Genomic DNA, 25977 nt, shown 5'->3' with positions numbered 1-25977 from the left:
AAAATCTCTTTGCTAATACTGGGTTCAAGTGTTGAGAGTTTTTATTTGTTTTAACGACCTCCTAGCCTAGTCGGTAGTGACCATGCCCATGACTATGAAACAAGAGGTTCTGGGACTTTCGGGTTCGAAACCTGGTAAGGGAATTTATTTATCTGTTTACCACAGAATAGATACTAATTCCTGAGTCATGAATGTTTTCTAGTAATAATAATATAATAATAATAGCCTTTTATTTCATGCAATTTTAAAATAGCAATACAATAATTACAATTACATAATTAGCAAAAAACATGCAAATAATATCTACTTATTTATCAATATTTTCCATAAGTAATAAATTTATATTTACCGCTGTCTATTAGGTGATATTAATATTGATTGAATTTACGAATTTTATTATGATTAAAAATAATGAGTAAATTATCATAAATTAACTAATTGCGTGGCGCTTTACGCGCAAAGGCCTCCCCCAAACGTTCCCATTTTTTTCTTTCTGGAGCTGATCTCCACCAGTGTTTGTCATGACTTTTCAGATCGTCTCTCCATCTAAGTTTAGGTCTATGGTTTTTCCTTTTTCTATATCTGGCAGCCACTCTGTTGTAATTTTAGCCCATCTATCACCTAGCATTCTACATACATGTCCTGCCCTGAATGTTTTCTAGTATTTAAGTATATCTATATAATATATATTTCGCCTACTACCCCTAACACAAGCCTTCATTGAACTTACTGTGATACAAATATTCGGATGAAAATCGGTACTTATACAATTCAGTCTGTTTATATCACAAGACCTTTGCGAAAATAGAATAAACATTTTTACAGCCTCAGTCTTTGATCGAAATCCAATTATTTCATCTCCGGTTGCTCTCTCAATTCATCAATTATGAAGCAAAATAAAATATTTACTGTTCGATAATTCAAAGGGATGCTTGATTTTCCCCATTTTCCGGGGAAACGCCAAACAACGCCCGATTGTCGGCCGCTCTCGCCGTATTTCTTAAAATTACATTTTGTCCAGAGTTCAATAAGTCAGAGTCGAAACAGTGGAAGATGTCTCACTCTTTACAATACTGTATGATATTGGGGTCGTGAGCATGCTAAGAGGGTAAAATTAAATAGCTTTTTCTCAAACTTGCTATGAAATGATGACATGACTTACGTCAAATTAGGTCCGGAAATACTACATATCAGGTGCGATGAGTGAAGATGATATGTAAAGAAATTTCATACTGTCTTACACACCTAGGACTGTAAAGCAACCTTTTTTGTTTTTTAACGTCAAATTGTGACACAACGTCTTGGCATCCAACCATCAACTAACTTCAGTTAGCTTGGTACGGTGATTTGTTGTGCATATTCGTTGCTAAGCAACGGCGGTGGCGCATCGCACAGGCGCGCGGACTTACGCGCGTAAGGATGTACACCGCTGGTAGAGTGGCGAGCCGAGTAGGTCGCCACGAAACAAATTGACTACAATTTTTTGTTTTAATTGCAAGTTTGAGAAAAGCACTATACATATCTCGGCGAGAAACGGGGTTGCCGGCCGCGTATCTCTATCCGGCTGAGCTATTTCTATGAAATTCCATTTCGGGAGAAAACGTTTTCCACTAACTAAATCTTAATAAATCACTTTGATTTTGATTTCGATCGCTTCAGCATAATATATTCTAGTGCTATAGGTTTCGCTTTAAAAAAAAAAAACAATTTTTCTTTTTTTTTTGTTTTGCAAATTTTGAAAAAACAGGAAACCTATAAACCTAGTTTTTCATTGTGTCAATAACATACTAAAAATCATGGAGAATGGAAAATGTTTAGAAGTGGAAAAACGTTTTCTCCTTTTGTATGGGCGATCATGTCGTTTTTTTTTTCACGATTTTCATATCGGCCCTATAGGAAACCTTGTTCAGTATGATCATCTCAATACACTGGGGATCACGACCCTGAAGTCACCCAGTATAGCCAGGAAAGCTCGAATGTTAAACAAAATAGTAGTTTATGTGACTGGTACACAATTAGAGGCATTAAAATACGAGTGTGGGTTTATGAAACGAGCCTAATTATGTACAGTTACATACAATACTCTATCTACACACATAAAGCTCTAGGATATGTTACGACCGCTATTGCGGCGGATGACATACTCAATAAAAACCGGTCAAGTGCAAGTTCGATTTACTCGCGCACTGAGGGTTCCGTACAAACTTTGAATTATCTTGTGTAACTATAAAGGCGAAAGACTTTTGATCAGAAGTACCTATACTAAGTATAATTGTACACAGTGCCATCTATCGGCAAATTATCTGATTTGCGCCAAGTAATGCACGTATGTTGGTTTTTCAATCAATGTGAACCGATTTCAAACATTGTTCTTTTCTTTGAAAATGGGTGCCTTTAATGTAATCTCATAAAAAATTCAAGTCGAATACACGTAAAGTTGGTCAAATTGCAAACTGAATTCGGAAATGTTTTTTTGTTAACAAAAAGAAAGTTATCAAGATAAAGGTCTGATTATAATTTTCGTGTAAAGTTTATAGTAATGTTAATATTATATAAAAAAAATCATAAGTTTGCTTCGGTGAACTTCGGAGATAAGGGGGAATGGTATTTTTTTAAAACATTTTCCTTCCTAAATCATTTTTTTTTCATTATGAAAATAAAAGAAAAAATAGTTTTGAATGTACAATTTGAGCTCTTTTAAATGATATCCCACTTGACCTAGTCACTAGACTTTGAAATTTTGCCTCCCCCCCCCCCTTCTTCATATTGGGCATTTCCCATAGTTGATTTAAAAAAATACTTTGGCACGGAACCCTAATTGGACTAATACTAGAAACGGTGAGGTCAAATCAAATTCCTTTGTTATTATTACGCAATACTAATATTTTTACAATACGAAATTTGGTGTAAGTAACAAAATGGTTTATCTTTTTGCAGGCCGTAATTTGCGGTTTTTGAACGCATTTTTTTGTACGAAAAGTGTGTAGATAAAGTCTGTATAATGAAATTGTGTTATTCGCGCAGTACACAGTTATGGCATTTCGCGGGTACGAGACACATTAGTTGTCTGACAGTTGACAGCTGTCAATTTTATTAGTATGGATACGTTGTCCTATGACACTTAATCCTTCATATTTACTCTTTTTTGTAATAACAATCGATTTTTTTTTAAGTAATTGTCAATTCAGAAGCGATATTTAAGTACCGAGTAATATGCCTGTAACATACGGACAGACGTGACAAAATTATAAGAATTTAGTTTTTGCTGTATATTATTACTTAATCTGCTAAAGAAAGAAAAGATTAATTTTATTGATGGATGCGGTTAAATACTTTCAATAACTATCTAGTGATCAATCTTTATATACTTTCGTCTTTCACGAAGTTGCACAGAATACAAGCCTAGCGGCCACGTACTTAGTAATTTGATTGGCCGTCCGGTTAGGACTTCGAAACATGTTTTATGAGTACCAACGAAAATACGACTTGTTGGTCTGGAAGTTTTTTTCACTACTGATGTCTTGGGTTATTGGATTTCGTGATTGCTTGGGGCCAGACAGGCTTAATTTTTGAGTGGCTAGGTGGAACTTCGTCCAATAGAAATGAGGAGCTTTTAGTTTCGCGTGTTGTTCAAATGCTTCATCATTATTACGTCAAAAAAGAAATATTGTAAGAATGTGCCATCAGTACAACGACCTGGTATCTAAGCATAGGCATATTGATATTTTTAACTCGAGCTTGCCATCCCTCGGAAACAAGTTACAGAAGTTCTTTGCCATCAATCACCATTACGTTAAGTTTGTATTCATCTTACACGTGTGTTTCAATCTCCTTTTATTCTTTGCTTTATTTTCTTTATACAAATTGTTTTGAGTCTGAAAATTGTTTTATTGTGTAATTAAGTGTAGTTAGTATAGTTGTAGTTTTCGCTCTTTAATGTGTAGTATATGCTGCGCATACATGCTTTGGATGGCATTCCCAACAAAAACTCAACTTAAAATAATTATTACATTGTGTGCCTAATAAAAAAAAAACAATATACATTAGGTACGTTGTCATGTAAGGTAAAAAATAAAATGTATGTAAGGTAACATGTCATGCTCTTAGAGTTCTACAAATTAGATCGTGTCGGATAATTTTGCACGCTTTACTGTGCAAGATATTATTGCACGTGATTATACATAATTGTCTTATTGTTTTCAATCAATTTCCCATTAATTAAATGTAATGTAAATATTTACGGGATCGGCCGTCCGCGTAATGCTCGATATCTTGTGTTTACTTTATAATTAATACAATAATAACATTGTGTAATTTTTAATTTGTTAAAGTAAAAAAAAATGTAAATAAACAGATGAGAAATGAATCATTATGGTGAATCATTTTAGGTCAAATTAAAGGACAAATGAGAGAAAGCTCTCTCATTTGTCCTTGTGGCTACGCTACCCCAATGCGGATTGGGGATTTCAAATACACCTTTGAATTTCTGGACAGATGTATACAGGTTACCTCACGATGTTTACCTTCACCGAAAACCTAGTGGTAAATATCAAATGATATTCTGTACATAAATTTATTTTATTTATTTTTTATTAAGAAACTAACGATTACATTTACAATTCAACAGAAATATATGGTAATATTAAATTAAACCTAACCTTAAATTAATTACAGTTTCCCTAATTGAAAATACGATAGCTTATTATATTTATAAATACTTTAAAGAACCTTCGCTGTACCATAGCATATTAAAAAATTACTGCAATTAAACATACCTATATATGTTTATTTATTTAATAACACATCCTAATTATTATTTGAATGCTTTCTTAACATCTTATATCGTGCAATTAAATATATCGACTTCAGAGAGTTTTCAATTATTATTAAATAACTTACAAGCACGCCTGACATAATTATTATGTACATAACTAGTCTAGTTTTCGGTAGGTACAGTATGATTCGAGCCCGCGACCTCCGGATTAAAATCAGTACCCCTAGTGTAAATTTTATCGACATCATAACGTGACGAACGCGTTTGCGTTAAGTCTCATTTTGTATAGGATTTTGAGTTTCCAAAACGTCCCGCTTGGCGCGCTCTTTCTAAATCCAATACAAAATGAGACTAAACGCAAACGCGTACGTCACGTTTCAAAATCGAATTTATTTACACTAGGGGTACTGGACGTCATATCTAGACCACCACCGCTGCTTTTGCCTCTGTACATACTATCCGTGTTGATTTTTTCCACAGATTCCGTATTTACTACAACCAGGCTACGCCCCACCAAATCCACCATCTTTCTCTAGTCAACTGGTGGTCAGGAACATTGTACAAGTCGCCAGTGTTGCCGCCTGCTGACAAGGTGTACCATGACTTCAAGGGGAGGGTGTTTAGAGTACCCGTGTTACACGTAAGTTACATCGACATGTATTTGTCTACTATAAAAAATTATATTAGATAAATTGAGATGGTCACATTTTTGATATTAACTAATTATACAGTGGAACCTCAACTTCAACTTCAACATTCGATAACTCGATAACTCGAATCTCGATAAGGCGAAATCCTCGTTAACACGAAATAAAAGGTGGTTTCCTTCAAAGCCCAAATCCTTCAAACCTCGAAATACGTACGCACGCATGAAATCATAGCAAGCAAATTTAGCCCTACAAGGGATTTTAGTAGGGCGGAGAGTTAAGTTCTGACTTATTGTTAGATTATCTCTATTATTTCGCTTTTCATCGCACTTGCTCGTAGAAGGTACGTACAGGTAGGCGATGCAGTCCGTAAATCCTAAATTTCGACCTAGGGCTGTAAAGCATGTACGAATAGACAGCAGTTTTATTTATTTCGCTGTTTCTTCCTCACGTGAAATGTGTGTTGAAAAACATTGTGTGTGCCACGGATTGTACAGGAACTACGAACTCGTTGTGACTAAGCCCTCGCTTTTGGCTTCGGTTTTCAATCCACACTCGTTCGTAAATTCTTGTTAACCTTGAATACACAATGAACTATTTCGAATTGGAATCACATTTCCACAGGCTCCGCCCTGGCACTTCGTGAAGTACAACAACGACTCGACCGTCAACGTCACCGGGGGACGAGACGACAAGTTACTTTCCCTGCTCGCCAAGAAACTAAACTTTCGGTAAATCATTTTCTTACCATCTATCCATCCATTTTCGATTTTATTTTGTTTAAAAAGAAGTGTACAATTCACGTCAAAGATATGTTTACACTGTTACTCTTGTAATAAGGTGAAAAAATGTAAACATCTTTGACGTCGACTGTATATATCTATTAGAAAATATTATATTGTGTATTAAGGGCGGTAAACAAGAATTTACGAACAAGCGCAATTTTTGAACCCGAAGCCGAAGATGAGGGCTTAATTAACACGAGTTCGTAATTCTTATACCGCCCGTGACACAACGCGTTGCATGGTGGGTTAGGACCGGCAACGTGCATGTAACACCTCTAGAGTTGCAGGCGTCCATAGAATACGGTGACTGCTTACCATCAGGCGGACCGTATGCTTGTTTTCCAACGTCGTGGTATAAAAAAAATCAATGGTTTTATCACACTTGCGAGGAATAAACTAAAGTTTAAGCGAAATAAATCTTTAATACGGTGGCTTTTGAAACTTTCGTCCGCCATATTGTCGTTATTGACAGGTTCGGCATCGAAGGTTATCCGACATTCAGCCATGATTGAATTGTGTAAAAAAAAATTAAATTATCAAATTAAATATAATTATATATACAAAAAAAAATGAACGTCAGTATTTTAAAATTAATACTCATTTTATACCTACCAGAAAAAACATTACGCCCAATATGCCGATAGGCTTAATGAAATTAAAAAAAAAACTATTACGCCCGTGGGCATAATATAGCGCATTCCATCTCAGTATGCTGGCATATAATAACACCGTTTACGAGCAAGTGTGATGAAAAAAACATTCCGGTTATCGACATAAACTGCAATGTGTACCTATTGCCAAAAGTTTCGAAGACAAAACTCGTGCGATGCTATAATAGTTATTTGTGCAACAAGAGAGGAAAGTTAGTTTTTCTTGCAAGTGTTGATTTTGAGTCCTGAGTAAGCAAAAGATTCTATAATTGAATCACGAACGAGGCGAGTGATTCTAAGTAAGAATCTTGAGCGTAGCGAGAGCTCAAAAACACGAGATGGAAAATAACTTTGGTCTCATGTTATGCAACTTTTCACCTCATTAGTCAGTGAGAACATATTAAAGGTTAAAAAAATTCAACATCAAGTAAAGTTTTTATTCCTGTATTCATTGCCTTCACTAAATTATAAAGCTACTTTGTCTCACTCCCTGGAGTGACGAGAGTAGGCTTGTTCGAGCTGCTGAGGTAAATGAATATTTTAAGACGGTTATTCAACTTGTATGCTACGCGCTATGCTATGCTACTTCCTGGCCTAAAACATGCTTAGTTTTGCCGCTGTTATATCAAAAATCGTTGACTGGTAGAAAATTCCTTATAGCATCAAATCCGTAATTTTTACTCTTTTTTGTAAAGGAGGATGGGCAGATTTGTATAGACACTGGCCCATGAAGATAAGAATAAGCGATATACCATCGGAAAGGTTTTTTTTATATTATTCATTTTTTTTTGTATAACGAGACTTGTCAAAACTCTGTTTAAAAAAATGTATGACACAAAAAATATATTACAAAACGAATAAAAAACTAAAATATTGGGACACAAAATCATCGACAATAGCAAAACCTTTTGTGACACAGGAACTTAGTATCGTAAAAAAAAAAGACAGTCACGTTTCAACTCACAGTACTTTGCGGCGATAACTTTATTCACACAAAGATTTGTGAGTATCTGCCATAGTAAAATGTTGACAACTTGGAATAACCTACCCGGTGATTATATGGCTTGCCCTTATTGGTCAAATAGGCCAATTAGCCCACCCTCCTTTGTGTAATAAATTTTAAATAAATAAATAAAATGTTTTTAGTGGCTTCATGACAATATATCGTGATAGAGCTTAATGGGTTAATAAAAGTTTATTTTTAGGGTTCCGTACCCAAAGGGTCAAACGGGACCCTATTACTGAGACTCCGCTGTCCGTCCGTCCGTCCGTCTGTCACCAGGCTATATCTCATGAACCGTGATAGTTAGCCAGTGGAAATTTCTACAGATTATGTATTTCTGTTGCCGCTATAACAACAAATACTAAAAACAGAATAAAATAAATATTTCTTTCCAATCTCGAGGTTCTCATCCAATCACCGAAGTTAAGCAACGTCGGGCGGGGTCAGTACTTGGATGGGTGACCGTTTTATAGAATAATGTAACTGTATAGTCCGACTAGCACTTGGCCGGTTTTTTTAATTTAAATTCTTCTTTAGATTGGTTTAAGTATCAGAAGGATGCGGGTAATGTGTCCTGCATTACCCGCCTTCAAAAAGCAAATGTTCTACCCGGAAAAAACAGAAGTGGATTTACATTTTTCAAACGTTTGACTTGTTTAGGTACGAATACTACGACCCACCCGATAGAAGCCAGGGATCAGGGATTTCTGGAAACGGGACCTTTAAGGGCACGCTTGGCCTAATCTGGAAGAGGGTAAGATGATTCAAAGGGTGCTTCGTATTATAAGTATTTTTACTTGATTTACATTCAATCATCTGATAAGATTTCGCTACACGCGTACAGAAGATACACGCAAAATACTAGAACAATTGAATTTATGTTATGTTTTAACTCATCCAATTATTATTACGTCCTATTTACGAGTAGGTCACTATAAGTGTGGCATTTGTAACACATCTTATCTTATATCTTTAAACAAGCAATTCTTGTATTTTTTTGGATCTCTGAAACGGCTCTAACGATCTTGATGAAATTTTCTAAATAGGGGTTTTTGTGGGCGAAAAATCGACCTAGCTAGGTCTTATCCTTGGGAAAACGCGTATTGCTGAATTTTTATATGTTTTCTGAGCAAAGCTCGGCCTTCCAGATATTTTGTAATAAATAAACAATTATTAATGTCAAATACAAACTTCCGGCTGTCTCATCGGCGACGGGCAAGAAGTCGTAGGTGGCTTCCAAGGCAGAGTATTTCAGGCGCTTGCTTTTGACGGCAGTCTCTGCCGCTGAGCCTGCCGACTTAGCAGTGTGTCCTACATGGGATGCAGCAAATGTACTCGCACAGGTTGCATCCCATAAAAGACACCGTCCTCTCTGCCATGCAACCAGCGTCAGCCCGTCGGGTCGTTTGCCGTCTGTTCGAGACACCCCTGGTGATTCCAGGAGGCACGAATTTAATTTAGTTTTCAATATATTTTCGTATCTCTAATTGGTTGTTTTCCCTACAAGTGTTTCTCTTACATAATCTAACCTTATTCGTCTAATAAATGTGATTTGTTCAACTAAAAATAAGAGGTATCTAATTATACATATAAGTGCTTAATTACCTAACTCATGCAATAAGCAAAATTACAGATGCATATTTTGATTAATAAAGATTAACTGAAATACCTAGAATAATAAACATGTTACAGCGAAATTATTTGCGGAGGTTAATTGATTCGCAGAATAGTTTTATTTGTGAAGGGTTATTCAGGTGTAATTATTATTTATTCAAGTTAAGCAGGTTACTGAATATGTATAGTGTATTTTTCCCAAATTAAACTATATTTTGCTATTTCAGGAAGGAAAAATACTCGTATGATGAATTGAGTCAAAAACTTTTCAGTTTTTTTTCTGTGGACATCCCATCACTCTTTATTTTCTTGCTACATCCTATGTTCGAACCTTCTAGTTGTTAAAAACTGTATAATAAGAGCTTTTATATATGTGCTTGTCGAAATTGTTAACACTGATTTTCCACGGGAAAGCCGCTGTTTTCCGAAACCTTTTTCAGCCAATTGCCGAAGCTAATTCGTTTTAATTTGATTTCCATTTTCTACCCAGACCTTCTTAAGTGTACCCAAATGTGAATGGGTAACATTAGGAAAATAACATAAGTATATGAAGAATTTCGGTGTTATTCACGATTCCAAACTTATATTTGACAAGCACATTGCTAGTATTATTAGTGCAGCACTAAAAGCGTTAGGCTTTATAATACTAAATAATACGAAATCCTTTATATTTCACCTAAGCTAAAACCCTTGAAGTGCTTTATTGTGCCTATGTGAGGACTAAACCGGAGTACGCATTACAAATCTAGGCCCATTGTTATAATACTTACGTTGACCGAATTGAACGCGTGCAGCAAAAAATATCAAATATTTATGCTTAAAACTGAAATTTCCCTATAGTTCATCTAACTATTTGTTATTAGCACCATCTAGTCCCCTTACAAAAAAGACGTGAAATGTCTGATATTAGGTACCTTTCTCCTGAACATCAGCAGTGGCGTAACTGACTGTTCCGAGATACTAAGCATACTTTCATTCAATATTCCCTACCTATCTAACAGGTACTATCCCCCTATATCTGTAAACACTGCGTCCTCCAAGTAAAGGCAGCGGCGGCATCATGGTCACTATTTTTATTACTTGTCATGCCATACGTCACTTTCGCACTTACATACTTATTAGAACGTGACAGGCATGATGACAAATTATAAAAAGCCGACAATCTTAGCCCTGCAGAATAGCTTCCTGCCGGCCTAGCTATCACTCACTATCGCTTCGACAACGAAATGCTGTGTATCTCTCTATCACTCTTCCATATTAGTGCGACAGTGACAGTTGCGTTTCAATCGACCTGGTTTTCGTGAGTCGAAAGCTAAATGAGTTGTTGAAGGAACTTGATATATTCAACTGTAAAGTTCCTAATGTGTAATGTCTGGTTAAGCGGTATTTTATGTAGGCGTTCTTTCTATTAATGTATTATTGCATATATACTCGTACTTTTTTATTTCTTTATTATGTTTTGTTTTCATTGCGCGATAAATGCATTTAATTCATCAAACTTCATGTATTTACATATGTATTAGCTTGATATGAACTTGAAAATATGCTTTCAGCATTAAAATCTGATAAATTTACTTTATGTTGTTTTCTCTCAGTTATTCAGGGCGCTAATGAACTAAGTTGTTCGGAACCTGGGATCTATTTGTAAGGCTTCTATTTTAATTTTAAATTGTGTTTTAATTTTTTCTCTTTGTACGCATGTGTGTTTGCGTAAGTGCATTACTTTTTTTAGAATACTTTGTAACTAAGTACCTGTGAGTGTCTGTGAGTGTGGCTTTTTGTTTTAATCTTGTTGTCATAATGTAAGTTTAAAGCTGTTGGTTCTCTTTAACATAAATAAATACATAATTGGTAGGTATTGTAACAATACATACTACTAATTTTTAAATTAAAGAAAAAAAATATTCACCGCTTTGGGCAAGACTCCAAACTTGGACCCATCAAAGTGTGACCAATACTCAGAATGATGTCAACTGTAGGGTCAAGGCGGCAACAGTGGCTTAGTCACCCAAATATCGCCTCACTCACACAATGTTTTAAATACTTCAATTATGTTTAACAGAAAACAAAACGTTTTTCCACTTCCAAATATTTTCCATTCTCCATGATATTTAGTATGTTACTCCACACGTAGGAAAAATAATTATGTTTTAACTATTCCAACAATCAAAACTGCATTTGCTAGGAGCACTGGCTAGGAGGCAATACGCTTCACAATCTGATTACGTATATAACTTAATTAATAAATATATAGATATTTATCCCTCTTCCAATTTCGAGTGCAAAAATAAAGTAATAAATCACACACACACACACACACACACATACACACACATACACACACACACACACACACACACACGCGCGCGCGCGCGCGCGCACACACGCACGCGCACACGCACACGCACATGCACACGCACACGCACACGCACACACACACTCACACTCACACTCACACTCACACTCACACTCACACTCACACTCACACTCACACTCGCACGCACGCACGCACGCACGCACGCACGCACGCACGCACGCACACCTATATAATATTCTGAAGCGATCGACATCAAAATCAAAGTCAATTTGTTAAGATTTCTCCCGAAATGATATTTCAGGAATAGAAAACGTACCGTGATTTCATTTCATTGTACTCCCATACAAATTGTGAGTTTAACGTCTTTTTTTATACTGATATTTGGTTTGCCAAAGAAGCAAAGCAAAGAGACACAGGCAAAAAGGGAAAACCATTCAAACTCTGAAGAACTTGCTCTGAGAAATTACCTGGCCATTTTTAGATTTTACTCAAATATGGCTCGAACTAACGTGACTTTACAGCTCTAGTCAGCATTAGAAGTTCTAAATAGTCTACTCGGCACAACTTTATTGTAAGGGAGTAGATATAGTTGCGTGTGCAGAATAATTTTATCCACCTAATCTGCGTAGCCACTTCTGCTGATTGTACTTATTTGCGTTCCATATTAGCAAAGAACATTTGAAATAGAGGTGGATTGTTCAAGAAAGCTTTGTAGCCACAGTAAATTTACTGCCATCTTTCGACACAAGATTAAAACTTTTAGAACGCCATTTGACTTTGAACCTTTTTATTTCACGTTTGTGTTAAATATCAAAAAGTGGCGCTCAGTAAAGTGGTATCAGTGATAGAATAAGGATCAAAGTCAAATGGCGTTCTAAAAGTTTTAATCATGCGTCGAAATATTTTCTTTGATAATCCACCTCTATTTCAAATTCTCTTTGATATTAGCATTCTTTTCTCAGGATAACGTTTCCATAATGGCAAAAACGGAACCCTAATAGTTTCCTCATGTCCGTCTGTCTTTAGTTTATGACTTAAAATTTTAAAAAATGGAGGGGGCACTCCATACTTGTAACTAAAAGTGAAAAAGCAATCAATAAATATCAAGATTTTGCTGATCATTCGATAGGATTCGAAAAGCAACTAAGATTTCATAAAAAGATTTTCGATAAAATGAATACATTTGAAAATAATCGCTTCGAAAGTACAAAAAAATCGGAACCGGGCATATAAAAAAAATTAAGAAATAGCTTAGAACATACATCCCACGAAAATTGTTTTAAACATGATCGGTTGGGCTATTAATGAGTTTTTCCAAAAATCTTATTCTTTGTGAAAAAAGACGTAAGTGCCGCGAAGGTGTGACTTTTTTATTTTTATAGATTTATCGTATCGTATGACGGAACCTTCCATTATGCGTGCCCCGACACGCTCTTTGCTGGTTTTCATAATCAAAGCCTGCCCAACGCCTTTGACTTTTATAAAATATTTTAACAATTTAATGAACTGAGTATTAAACTTTTTTGGAGACAGTAAATTATAAACTCAAATTCGCTCGAACGAATTTGAACAAAGACATAAGATTTAATATTATTTTTTTTTGCACTTCAACACTGTTTTCATTTCATTTGATAGATTGTAGTGTATTGAGACAAGGGCCCTTTCAATTTACTTTGCAAATAGTAATTTAGTTTTCGAAGAGAATAATTTGTGTATATTGTTTTGTTTGTGTTAAAATAATTCTGTCTCAATTGGTATGTATAACGATTTATGGGATATTTACTATAATCCATGGAAATAATTACTAAAGTTGTCTTCTCGTTCGCAGCTATAATTCTGTTTTTTTTTTTCTTTTAAGATGTAAGGGGCGACCGGTTCTCCATAAAAAATTAGTCCCCATTTTTCGCTCTGAATATTGATATTACTGAAAATATTTTATCTAAACTATGTCCCTTCGTTTGATTTTTATGGAAGTTTTTCATATTATTTTATTTATAAGAGCTGCGAGCGAAAAACAAATTCCAAGCAAATGTTTAAAAGCTCCTAACTGTCATAATTTTATTTTTTTGTTCGTTTTTTTTTAATCGAAAAATTCTAACAAAGGGAGCTATAGTCAATAAACATTAATTTGTGTAAAAATATTTTCTATAAATTCCATAGCTTGGGTGGAAAATGGTAAACCAAGTAAGAAAGCGACTTTAACTTAAACAACTTTGTTGGCAGAAAGCGGATTTCTTTCTCGGTGACGTGTCAATGACATGGGGAGGTCTCCAAGCAGTAGAATTCTCATTCCTGACCCTAGCAGACTCTGGGGCCTTCCTGACTCATGCACCAGCCAAACTCAGCGAGACCCTGGCTATCATCAGACCATTCCAATGGGAGGTAAGGCACATCATGGAAAGGTCTACCAGTAGGAAATATCAAATATTTTGATGACATTTGGTCGATAGAGTTGTCTATTATTGTACAATATAAGTGTAATTTCGCCGTAAGTCCTAAAAAAACTTCATTTACGTTACGAAAACATATGATATTTTCCTAATTCCACGGAAAATTACATATTTTTTTAAACAAGTTGGGATTATTTTTCCGCCCGGACTGTGGAGCTCATAAAATAAGCCAAATCTCCAAACCTAGCGAAAAAAAATCTTCAAGATGATAAGTCACTCCAGATAGTGTTAAAAAACTTTAATCGTTGAATACAATATTACATTTCGATCGATTTTATATAATATGCTTTTAGTTTTTCATGAAAATGGAAGAAGTTCGAAACCAATATCGTTAAGTGGCTTCAACAAACTCGTTTTAACTTTGTTTGTAAATAAAATACATTCTCATATATTACATATATTCCTAAAACTTAAATTGCAGTTTTGAATCAAGTAGTTTAATCACCAAAAAATATAATTTGCTAGTTTATCGATGCGCTTTAAGTAGAATAAAGGCGCTCATATCGTTTCTACATTATACTAAATACGTTTCCTGGTGCAACATATGAGACATATTCATTTATAGGGTACCACATTGTCCGTTATAGTGTCCGAGATATCGATGATTTTATAAGTGAAGTCAAAATTTACGAAATTTTATTTTGTTCAGAAACAGTCTCTAAACACTTAAAATAATCATGTGCAGGTATTATACAAAAGTTGTAAATCCCAACGACAACTTGACAAAAATGCCTGAAGTTTAATTACAAGGGTACCTCATTGTCGATCGTCCTTACGATCGACAACCCTAGTCGTTAAACTTTTACGTCGAAAGGTACGAAACAGTTTAAAAAGCCGTAACATTGTTTAGGTTATTATTAACTTTAAATATGCCTTTTATAAGTTCCCATAGTCCATAGTATTTATTTCCTAAACATCTGTAATAGTTAAGACGATTTATGATCGCATATCTTTGACCACAAAAGATACGAGAAACATACGTGCCAATATGGCGAATGCGATCACGAAATGTATTTATAAAAATTTACAATGCGCTTACCGCCGCGTTCACCGTGTCAAACAATATACGGTCATTAAGATTATTTGATTTAAAATGTAATTTTTCCTACATTCCCTTGATTACATGCTTTCAACGCTTCGTTGATCGCATAAAACAACCGCGCTCTAATTAGTTTATCCTCACACCCTAGAACCTAAATGGTCGTGCACCGTGCGGTTTAAGAGGAGTTTCCTCTCGTGGACGCTCCGGCTGTAGAATGAGCTTCCTATCGAGGTTTTCTCGAGGGCTACAAGTATGGGATTCTTAAAAAAAATAGTGTAAGTATATGTCAGTCAAGGGCGTAGCCAGCCAGTGAACAACGGAGAGGGGCAAGTGGGTCGCGTCATACATTATATTGCATGTTCCTTCCTACCTACCTTCTCCCAAGCCCGGAGTTTCAGGCATCGAAAGGCTACGGAGACCGCTTTCCACCAAGCCGGCCGTACGCTTGTTTGTCAACGACGTGGTATAAAAAGTGGTCTCGGAACTTTCAGCGGCAATCGATTTGGTAAATATTTATTAATATCAATACACTTTTACAAATTTTACAAAACAATACAGTAAATAAAACAAAGATAGGTATCTAATCCAATCTGAGCTCATCAAAAGTACATTCTAGAATAGATCCACTGGTTGATTCATATTCATTTGGTTATCAAATTGGTAATCCCCCGGCTGCAGACGGACAACGAACTTTAATTGGCTAGGTGAATGTTCTATTACATTTCGATTCCAAGGAGAGGGATTTATCGAATTCGGGGCTTACGATTCACCGCCCTGCAACCTAATCGTAATATCTCGCGGCGATTTTGCACCTTTATTAAACGACTTCAATTTCGTAGAAGGAGAAGGTTCTGTATTCGGTTGTGGCTATTTTTTTAATATGATATGATTTAATACTAGCTTTTGCCGCGACTTTGTCTCCGTGGGATGATGATGATGATTGATTAAAATAACCCGATATCCTCTCCTGGGCCTCAAATTATCTTCATAATTAATTTCAACCAAATCGGTTAAGCGGTTTTGGCGTGACAGACTGTCAGACCGCTTGTAAATTTCGCTATGTGATCTGTCAAATTTCCAGCGACGGTCGCCATGCCTGTCACGTTCTAACAAGTACGAGTATGTGGGTAACTACGAAAGTCACAGGGCATAGTGAAAGGCGAGAAAAATACAACCATGCTGCCACCGCAGGAAAGAAAACCTTATGTCGTGTTTTCAGGGATTTTATTTCGGTTGTCAAAAAGGAATTTACAATCGCTACGCAGAGTTAAGCATTTTTATTTACTTAGTAGGGATTATAAGAATGTAAATTTTATTTGGTTTGGTCGTGTTTTCGTTATATGTGTCATTCTCAACTCAATCAAAAGTTAACTTATTGTCGGTATTGAGTTATAGCATACACCACCACCATCACGATGTACATAGTTACCAGCAAATAGTTCAAAACATGCTCTTTTATATGCAAAAAGAATCAAGCCTCTAAGTTTAGTACTTATTTTTCTATGTGTTTTTGAAAATTTTGCCATGTAAATGTACTGTTTAGAGATATTTGTAAACAAGCATTGTTCACGTTAGTTTATGCATAAAATTAACCAAAAAATGTAAAAGTAATACAAAATAATGTTGTTTTGTATTAAAAACCCGGCTTCGAATTTGAACTTTGAGTACAAATTTTGTATGAAAAATGATTAAGGGTACCACATTGTCGCTATTCATAACTTTACAGAATATTATAATATATTATGATCAATCAATAATATCTGGCCCGCATAACACCCGTAACAGTCATTGAACAAAAACAATTTGATTTTTTATAGCGTGGAAATACGGTTAACAATAGGGGCAGGGGCGTCATAACAATAAGTCTGCAGTGCGTAAATCAAATACGGGCGATAAATTAAAGCAAATATACAATTTATCCGTGTAATCTTTATTTAAGAAGTTTTTTTAAGTTACACTTAATTCAGAAATTTTTTGGAAATTTACCGAGCAGCAATGTAGTGCAAACATTACGAGACATAGCATTGACATGACATTACAGTACCCGGCGGTACATAGTGACATCGGTCTTTAGAAAGAGAATAGGGAGACAATGAGAGAGAAAGAGAAAACGCTCTAGGAAGCCGAAAATCCAATGTGCAATATTTAACCCCAGATACCTACTGTACGAGATAGGAGCTTTTTATAGTAACTGCCAACGAGCGACTTAGACGTTGTGTGTTGCTTTACATTGTGGGCCGAATTATTTTCTCTCTATGCAACATTTATCTCAATATACTTCTCCGGTCCTATAACCACTGTTTAAATATTCGCCCGTTTTGAATTTACATCTTGTATAATGTTACTAACCAACCTAACCATATGTACATTCATTTATACCCAGCCACACCTAAAATACCGATACCACAAATGTAGCATAATCAATATTTGTGTATATTGGTATCGATCTGTTCTATACTGAAATCTAACTTAATTTTATAACAAATTGAATAACATCAAATGTAACTTTATCCGTTTCCCCACGAGGCTCGGATTTCCGAGAATAAACCAAATTAACATGCCAATTCGAACATACACTGACATCAAAATGATATTTGAAACATATGATTTAGTTATCCTGCGTCTCGCCCGCTCCAATACATGTACAGGCAAGTATGAGCGAAATTCAAATACCATTCTGATGTCAAATATCTACGTTCGAATTGGCCTGCAAGTTTTGTTCTGAGAATAAACCAAATTATTGGTTTACACTCGTTGGATTTCGGCTCATAATAGCTGCCTACAACTGACGTCGACAATAACTTTAATTGCACGTGTTTATTTGCACGTTTCAGTTGAATGCGCTAGACGAAATTGAAATGTCACATTGACATGACCTCGTCACGTCTGTTAGGACAATTAGAAATTAATTAAATAGAATTAGTATTAAATATAGACATGCCATTCGCTTGCGTTGGTAGCCTGCGGTAAGAGTACGACTTTCAATCTGGAGGTCGCGGGTTCAAACCCCGGTTCGTACCAATGAGTTTTTCGGAACTCATGTACGATAATATATCATTTGACATTATGAGTATCTTTTCGGCGAAGGAAAACATCGTGAGGAAACCGGTCTAATCCCAATAAGGCTTAGTTTCCCCTTTGGGTTGGAAGGTCAGATGGTAGCCGCTTTCGTAAACACTAGTGCTTACGCCAATTCTCGGGACTAGTTGCGAAGCGGACCCCAGGCTCCCATGAGCCGTGGCAATTAGCTGGGACAAACGCTAGGAAGAAGAAGTTCGCTAGCGCCCGCCAGGGACTAAACGAACGCAATGCGACGAAATTAAAAACACTTTTTAATATACCTGACAACATACCAAACATAACCTACGTAATTTGGTCGGGTTATTTGTTACCCAACATAAACCATACTAAATTCATGGTGGGGAAAAATTGTGAGACTATGACTGTGATAAGGACAAATAATACTAACACTTTATCTGCTATTCCTACTGAAGGTTCCATAAGAGCATCTCGTTCGGTCATCTCCCCCCTCCCCCATTTTATCTCTATATTATTATACCTCTATGTCTTAAGTAGGGCTTTATTTCTCCTACTACGACAAGTCTTAATTGTATACATTTCATAAAATATGCCCAGGTATGGCCTCTGGTGTGTGCAACGCTGCTGGTGACGGGGCCGGCGCTGTGGGCGGTGATCGCAGCGCCATCTCTGTGGCGGAAAGGCCGGAAGAATCAACTGGCGCTGTTTAGCAACTGCTGCTGGTTTACCACGTCTCTGTTCCTGAGACAATGTAAGATACAGATTTCATAGATAATCTCTGTTGACATTTTTCTCATGCCGCTGCTTATTAGGCCAATTCGTGTTTTAGTTCATTTATTCTTTCTTCTAAAATTGTAGCATCAGTCCAGTGGGATTATCTCGCCAGTGAAGTCAAGTCAAGGTATTAGTAGCTTTAAATACGACAAAAATTGTACGGTTAGTACAAGACAGTGTACGGTAATTTTATAAGTTCTTATAAAGCGATAGCTGGACTTTACAAGAAGTAGGTGGATTACCGGGTGTTGACTTGAGCCAGGTCCATAATGGTGGTTTTAGGAGCACTACCACATTAGTTGATTGTATAATAAACTATTGATATTACACTTAAAGCAATATGAATGAGCAACAAAGAAATAAATTACTTTCACGAGACGTGACAATCAAGATGGCGCTCAAACCGGAAGCCAGAGTTTTAGGCAGTGTCTTACGTGAGCGATGACTCGCGAATGCGACGCGGCGCGGCGGCCCAACGGCATTCGGAGATAATAGCACACTTCCATATGCGTTAGTTATTCGATCTGTTTCCGATGCGATGCTTTCTGTCAGTGTCAAAAGTAACATTTTTTCAACCAAAAACGTCTGTTTTCACGTTAAAATGTCAAAATCATGATTAAATTTTCGCACGGCGTGCCGTAGCATGTTCAGTGCAAGCAAAAGCTTATAAAGGTAGTTTCCGATCAGATAGCACCATCGACAGCATTGCTGCTGCAGCACAACATGACTGCCGCAAATGTCAAAATCGATGTAGTTGCTCGGATTTTTGATTTTGAACAACTATGCAGTCGACAGCAATGCTGCGATGCAATATTGCTCGTAACTGCCGCAAAATTGATATAAATGTCAATGAAGTTTCTTACAGCAATGCAGTCAGCAATTATTTTCCCAAGGAATAGACGTCAGTTCAAATTCACGATAAATGCTGCGTAATAATAGTAATTAAAGTGACCAAAATAAAAATTGTAAAATAACCTTCGCCATTTTAGCGCTTAATAATTTTTTTATTCCTTAATGCTGAATCATACTCGCCCATGATACAGATTATAGTGGAATTATGGTTCAGCGCTAGTTAAGGCGAAGTTATGTACTAAAAGTGAATTCAGGGTACGTATATCCGCCAACCCTAAACATTGATAAAGAGGTTTGCTCTTGACGCTGCTGATCCATTGACGAATCAATCAAAAACTTTCTGGATCAGCGAGATGGCTATTAGGCCATGATATGGTTATAGCGCCTCTACACGATGGCCCAGCGCTGGACCAGCGAGATGACCCTACAATGGTTGAGAGTACTCACTATAGAATGGGCCACGTGTAGATACGTACGCACCATCGCAGGCCCACTACCTTTGATGTGCAAACGAAAAACCGGCACCGTGGCCATCCCGTCACCATCCCGCCGAGCCATAAGCCATCCGACACCACTACCCTCTCTACACGCTGGCCCATCTTAGTGGGCCAGTATGATGGTCCATCGTATAGAGGAGCCATTACAACATGGTATAGATATTACAATATTTATATAAGAATACCATTATCCTTATTGCCAAAGAATCTAGAAAATGACTAGCACTATTTAAACTCCAAGAACTTCAGATAACTCGTCAGGTCGAGTCCATTGATGAAATAACTATAACCTACTTTCAGCATCAAGCAAAGAACCTTCCAGCACCCACAAGGCTCGTCTCGTCGCGGTCCTGATATCCTTAGGAGCCACCTACGTCATCGGCGACATGTACTCGGCTAACCTGACGAGTCTGCTGGCGAGGCCTGCGCGGGAAGCACCGATAGGGACTCTGCAGGCTTTGGAAGAAGCAATGAGATACAAGGGATACGAGCTGGTTGTCGAGCGGCATAGCTCTTCATTAGCAATTTTACAGGTGGGTCAATCACTTTTCACCACGCCAGCTTGTACAGGCTCTCTTTATTATTCAAAAACGGATGAGAAAGTTGCATTTTATTCACAAGAGTGACAAATAATCTGATGCAAATTTTGAGTTCCTCATGTGGGCGGGTGGAATAGACTTTTAAGTGGTTTTTAATGATACCGTTAGTATTTTTTTCGCGTTGGTATTGTGAAAATTTTGTGTTACACTCAGCAGCAAAGTGTGTTTAACCTTCGTGCCTTGAAATCCTCACAACGCTCATGACTTTTGGAACATTCAATTTTGGAATAATTCGCTTGATCGGGCATCAGTATTATCACTAGGAGGTAAAAGGATAGTGGACGACCGCTTCTCCATACGAACACAGTCCTCATTTTTCTCCCTACATATTGACTTCCATAGCTATTAATCAAACGAAGGGGGTTTGATTTTGTGGGACTACGTTTGTATGGAAAAGCAGTAGCCCACTATCGCCTAATATCTTTTCGACTTACCAGAATGGTACAGGCGTATACGGACGGCTGGCGCGGTTAATGCGTCGGCAGCGCGTGCAACGCGTGCGCAGCGTTGAGGTCGGCGTGCGGCTCGTACTGGCGCGCCGACGCGTCGCCGTGCTGGGCGGCCGGGAGACGCTGTACTACGACACCGAGCGCTTCGGTAACGACACTCACTGCTTCTACTAACCGACTGCTGCAGATGAGGGCGTAATGACTATCTCTACGAGAGACTCCACACTAGCGTCTTTCGAACGCTGGCATCTAGTCAGCGCTATGGAAAATGGTATCGCCGCGCAATTGCGCCAACGTTGCGTCGAGCAGCAACCATAGAGCTGACTAGACGTTGACGCTCTGGAGACGCTAGCAAGAGGTATCTCTTAGTATTTTATTAGAATGGTACCTACGGGTGTAGGTATACGGACGGATGGCGCAGCTGAGGCGCCGGCGCGTTGCTGTGCTGGATGGCTGGGAGACACCGAGCGCTTTGGGAAACATCCTTCAGCAAGATAGGCATAAAGGCCAATTCGAACGTGAACCTGACATCAAAACGATGTCTAAATGATAGCAGTTAGTTATCATTCGCGAATTCATTTCGCTCGGACTTGTCCGATCACGCATTAACGCAAGCGAAACGCACGGGCGAGTGAGAACAAAATGACATTATTAAGATATCGTTTTAATGTCAGGTACAAGTTTGAATTAGCCTCCCTCCTGCCTGTCGAACCATTGCCATAGTAATCTAAAAAGTGACATTAGAAAATCGGTTTAAGATTGTACTTTATTGTACTTAATCTCATAAAGACATTTTTATTTAAACCTTATCAAAATATAATAAGTTAACACACTCAACGAATTGCATGTTGTTATAACAAATATGAACTAAGCGTCAAAAGTGCAATCCAAACACGCGAGCAACTTGCCCGCAACTTATCCGCAACTTGGCCGCAACTTTGTTCCAGGCTCCCACAATTTCCACCTGAGCGAGAAACTTTACACGCGCTACTCGGCGATCGCGCTGCAGATAGGGTGCCCGTATCTAGACACGTTCAACCATGTGTAAGTATTATATTATTGTCTTGGTTGCACTCAGATGAATAGTTATTATTATCACTAATTTTCAAGCAAAAGTTTGACTGTCTAATACATGCTTCGAATTTGACAGCTTAATAGGTACTATACCTGGCGCTATAAAAATGTGAAAAGTCTGGGCTAAAACCGCGAAAGTCGAAGTTAATCGTCAATTACGGGCATCTTTCGCTGTCAATCTAATTACGTCGTAGTGAGAGTAAAAGAGAAAGATCCCCGCAATTTGCGAATTTCGGTATTCGCGGTAGGCCCCCTGATTTTTCTTTGACTTACACGCCCTGGAGGTACTTAAACGCAATGAATTTTTATTTTCAACCGTACCGACTTTTGAATAGAATTATTTTGACTAATTTAAGTCATAAGTATCATTATTTTTGCATTAAAATTTAGGTTTGTGGGAGTAACTAATTCGAAATCTGTGAACTTTTTTGATTAATTACATAAAACATGTGTAGAAGTGATAATATTTAAATTTAAAAGTGGTCTTTGCATTTCAGAACCACCCCGTTTTTAACTCCCGACACAAAAAGGTTATAAGATTATGTTATAAGTTTACCACTATGTGTAAAACTCTGCTGGCTAAACCCACTCCATGACGTTATTTTTTCATCGACCTTAACGAATATTATTATTTTTGTTACGATAATTAAAAATAACAATCCAATAACATGGACATCCGCGATTCCGGGCACGCACGGCCGTCCGCTCAGTGCTCAGCGAGCTGCGTCCGGAGAAGGACCTGAACGAAACAAACGATAGTTTGGTTTATCCGTTTTATTAAAATCGGTTTATCCGTTTCATTGCGTTGGATTTATTTTTTATTTAATCATAATGTGTACATTTTGTGTCACTGCCATAGTAAAAATTACTATAAAAGTTTGTACAGTCGAGTTCACAAACATAAAGATGCTAAGCCAACATTGCAAAAATACACACGATCTACTCACCTTACTGTTACCTTATTATCAGTGTTTTTGAGGCGTGTACTTAAAAAATATACTTTTTTGGAATGTTGGCTTGTTAAGATGTTTTTCTACTTGTCGACTGTAATGGTTGAAATTTCGTATGCGATACTATAATTGTGTATTTTTCTTGTATGGGCTCCCAACTCAACTATAATATTCATTTCGATACGCTGTAGTCAACTGTAAAGAATTTGACCAATCACACGCAGCCACGCTCTCATAGAAAAGAGATAAACGGGCGACAATAGTCACTCGTTTATGTCTTTTTTACTTCATTTTGTGTACTGAGATATTTACTAATTTTCATTAATTATGAAGGCATCAGAGTAAAAAAAAAAATTATTTTAGATGACTCGTAGAAAAAATATTGTATACGATAGCGATATAATCAAGCTTTTTAATCTCGTACCTACTCCTTACTTACTAAACACGGTAGTCGACTCAAAAGTTCTCTATTATATCACGATTGTATAAAATACTATTGTGAACTCGACTGTATGCTATAACATTTGTTATTAAAATAAAAAATACATTACATTGGTGTGACCTTTTCATTAATGATTTATTAAATGTTATTGAAGTTCATTAGAGTTAAGTAATTGATGGCTACGAAACACTTTTTTCTATTAAATATTATTGGTTCTAAGTCCAATACGCATTACAGTCTTCAAAAATATTTCGAGACCGTCACACGGGCTTCTTAGTCAAAATTCAGGAATCGAAAAGAAAGTTATAATATGAGTACTAATATCACTGTGAATACAAAGGGCCAGATAAATGACAAAAGGAAAGATAACAATGGAATACATAAAGTGATTTATTCTTTAAAACCACTGTTTATCTTCGAACACATTTTTGGAGTGTTTAGATTTTGCATTAAAAATAACGATATGATCGCTACCGACTGGAGAGTTAAAGGATTTGGATTATTTTTAGCGATGATTTCCGCTGGCACGTTTGGATCATTTCTTCTCAACTATACGCCTATAACAGAAATCAAAACAATTGCTTCATTAATTGGAATTTTAGAATTTTCCAGCTCGATACTATGTTACATATTGTATATTGCAGTTGTAATAATTCATTTGTTATGGAGGAACGCTGAAAACATTCGTATCGTCTCAAATTTTGCGGAAATCGACTCAAGATTGAACCTCACTTTGATGGAAAACTTTTACAAAACTACAAGGAGATATAATTACACCATTATTTTTGCAACACTCGTCTTAAATTCGGTATACTTCGTGTTGTACTCCTTGAGTAGAAATATCACTAATTATATTTATTTTTATATTGTCGGCAGTATATACACGTTGCATGACGTTGAAATATTGTTTGTATGTGTCTTGGTTCACATGCTTAAAGTTCGACTGGTTATAATCAATAACAGTCTCGATAGACTTGTCAAAGAAAATGAAAAAAAGCACAAAGCATTCGCTACGACAATTCGCCAGGATAAAATGGAGACAAAACTGCATGAACTCTCGCAGGTGTACGACGTTATCGGAGAGACGAGCCGCTTGATAAATAACCTCTACAACTTTCAAATCTTCATGTCATTAATATCTACGTTCATTAACGTACTGCTTTCTATATGGGTATTATTGTATTCGTTTCAAAAAGAGATGATTATTGTCGACTTAATATTGTCCATTGGTTGGAGTGGTATCAAGTTGTTTTACTTACTGGTATTATCGCTTGTTTGCGATGGCTTGCTGTCGGTGCGTGGGCAAACAAAGGTGTTGGTAAATGAGCTGGTGATGGACTACGACCTGCTGCCGAACGCGCGCGCGCAGGCTAAGGCGTTCACTCAGCTGATCGAGGCGCGCCCACTGACCATTCACGTTTACGATATGTTCACTGTAGATATCACTTTGATGTTGAAGTTCATAAGTGTTTCCACTACATATTTAATTATCATTATACAAATTACAAATTTTGTTTGAATGATAGGATACCTAGTCAAATGATGATCGAGTATTGCACAAATTTGATACAATGCACCGCGACTTTCATACGTTGCAGTTTTACGTTACGTGCTAAAATTAAAGTGTAATTTTTCCTTGTTTCCTTCTAGTTTTATTTGTTCCTTTGACCAAAGTCACAGAAAATCAAATTAGCCCCTTGAAGAAGAATTTGAAAATGAATTGCCTAGGTATAATTCATTTATTATCCACTTAATAACCTTTTCTAAATCTATGAATCGTGTATTTATTTGTTTTTTTTATCATTTATTTATATTTTAATTTAGTAAAAAGTATATTATGTTTCTTGAATAAATATTCAATTTCTCCTTCAAAGTTCATTAAATAAAAATGTTCTCTAATGAATTAATACCATTTGCTCATATATACTTAAACCTAATGGTTTTATTATAAACGTAGCTTCAGTAAACTTAATTTGCTTTATTGGGGTATACCTACACAATACCCGTTGCTATGACGAC

The 25977-nt window shown here is 36.7% G+C and overlaps 2 protein-coding genes across 2 annotated transcripts in view; both read left to right on the top strand.

Annotated features, from left to right (window-relative positions):
• The window catches only part of LOC133519641 (ionotropic receptor 40a-like), a 37857-nt gene that overhangs the window by 6094 nt on the left and 5786 nt on the right, over window positions 1-25977 (top strand). Inside the window, exons 5-12 of the mRNA XM_061853686.1 lie at window positions 5255-5414; window positions 6046-6152; window positions 8520-8613; window positions 14014-14172; window positions 18919-19072; window positions 20745-20977; window positions 21481-21640; window positions 22440-22536. Of these exons, the coding sequence (XP_061709670.1) occupies window positions 5255-5414; window positions 6046-6152; window positions 8520-8613; window positions 14014-14172; window positions 18919-19072; window positions 20745-20977; window positions 21481-21640; window positions 22440-22536 (1164 nt within the window). The remainder of the gene's footprint in view (window positions 1-5254; window positions 5415-6045; window positions 6153-8519; window positions 8614-14013; window positions 14173-18918; window positions 19073-20744; window positions 20978-21480; window positions 21641-22439; window positions 22537-25977) is intronic.
• LOC133519447 (uncharacterized) lies at window positions 24080-25899 on the top strand. The gene has a single exon (XM_061853453.1). The coding sequence runs from the start codon at window positions 24269-24271 to the stop codon at window positions 25475-25477; it is 1209 nt and encodes a 402-aa protein (XP_061709437.1). The 5' UTR covers window positions 24080-24268; the 3' UTR covers window positions 25478-25899.

The sequence above is a fragment of the Cydia pomonella genome, chromosome 7, assembly GCF_033807575.1.
Source record: "Cydia pomonella isolate Wapato2018A chromosome 7, ilCydPomo1, whole genome shotgun sequence".
Taxonomy (NCBI): Eukaryota; Metazoa; Arthropoda; class Insecta; order Lepidoptera; family Tortricidae; genus Cydia; species Cydia pomonella.
This window is presented reverse-complemented; position numbering and strand designations above follow the sequence as displayed.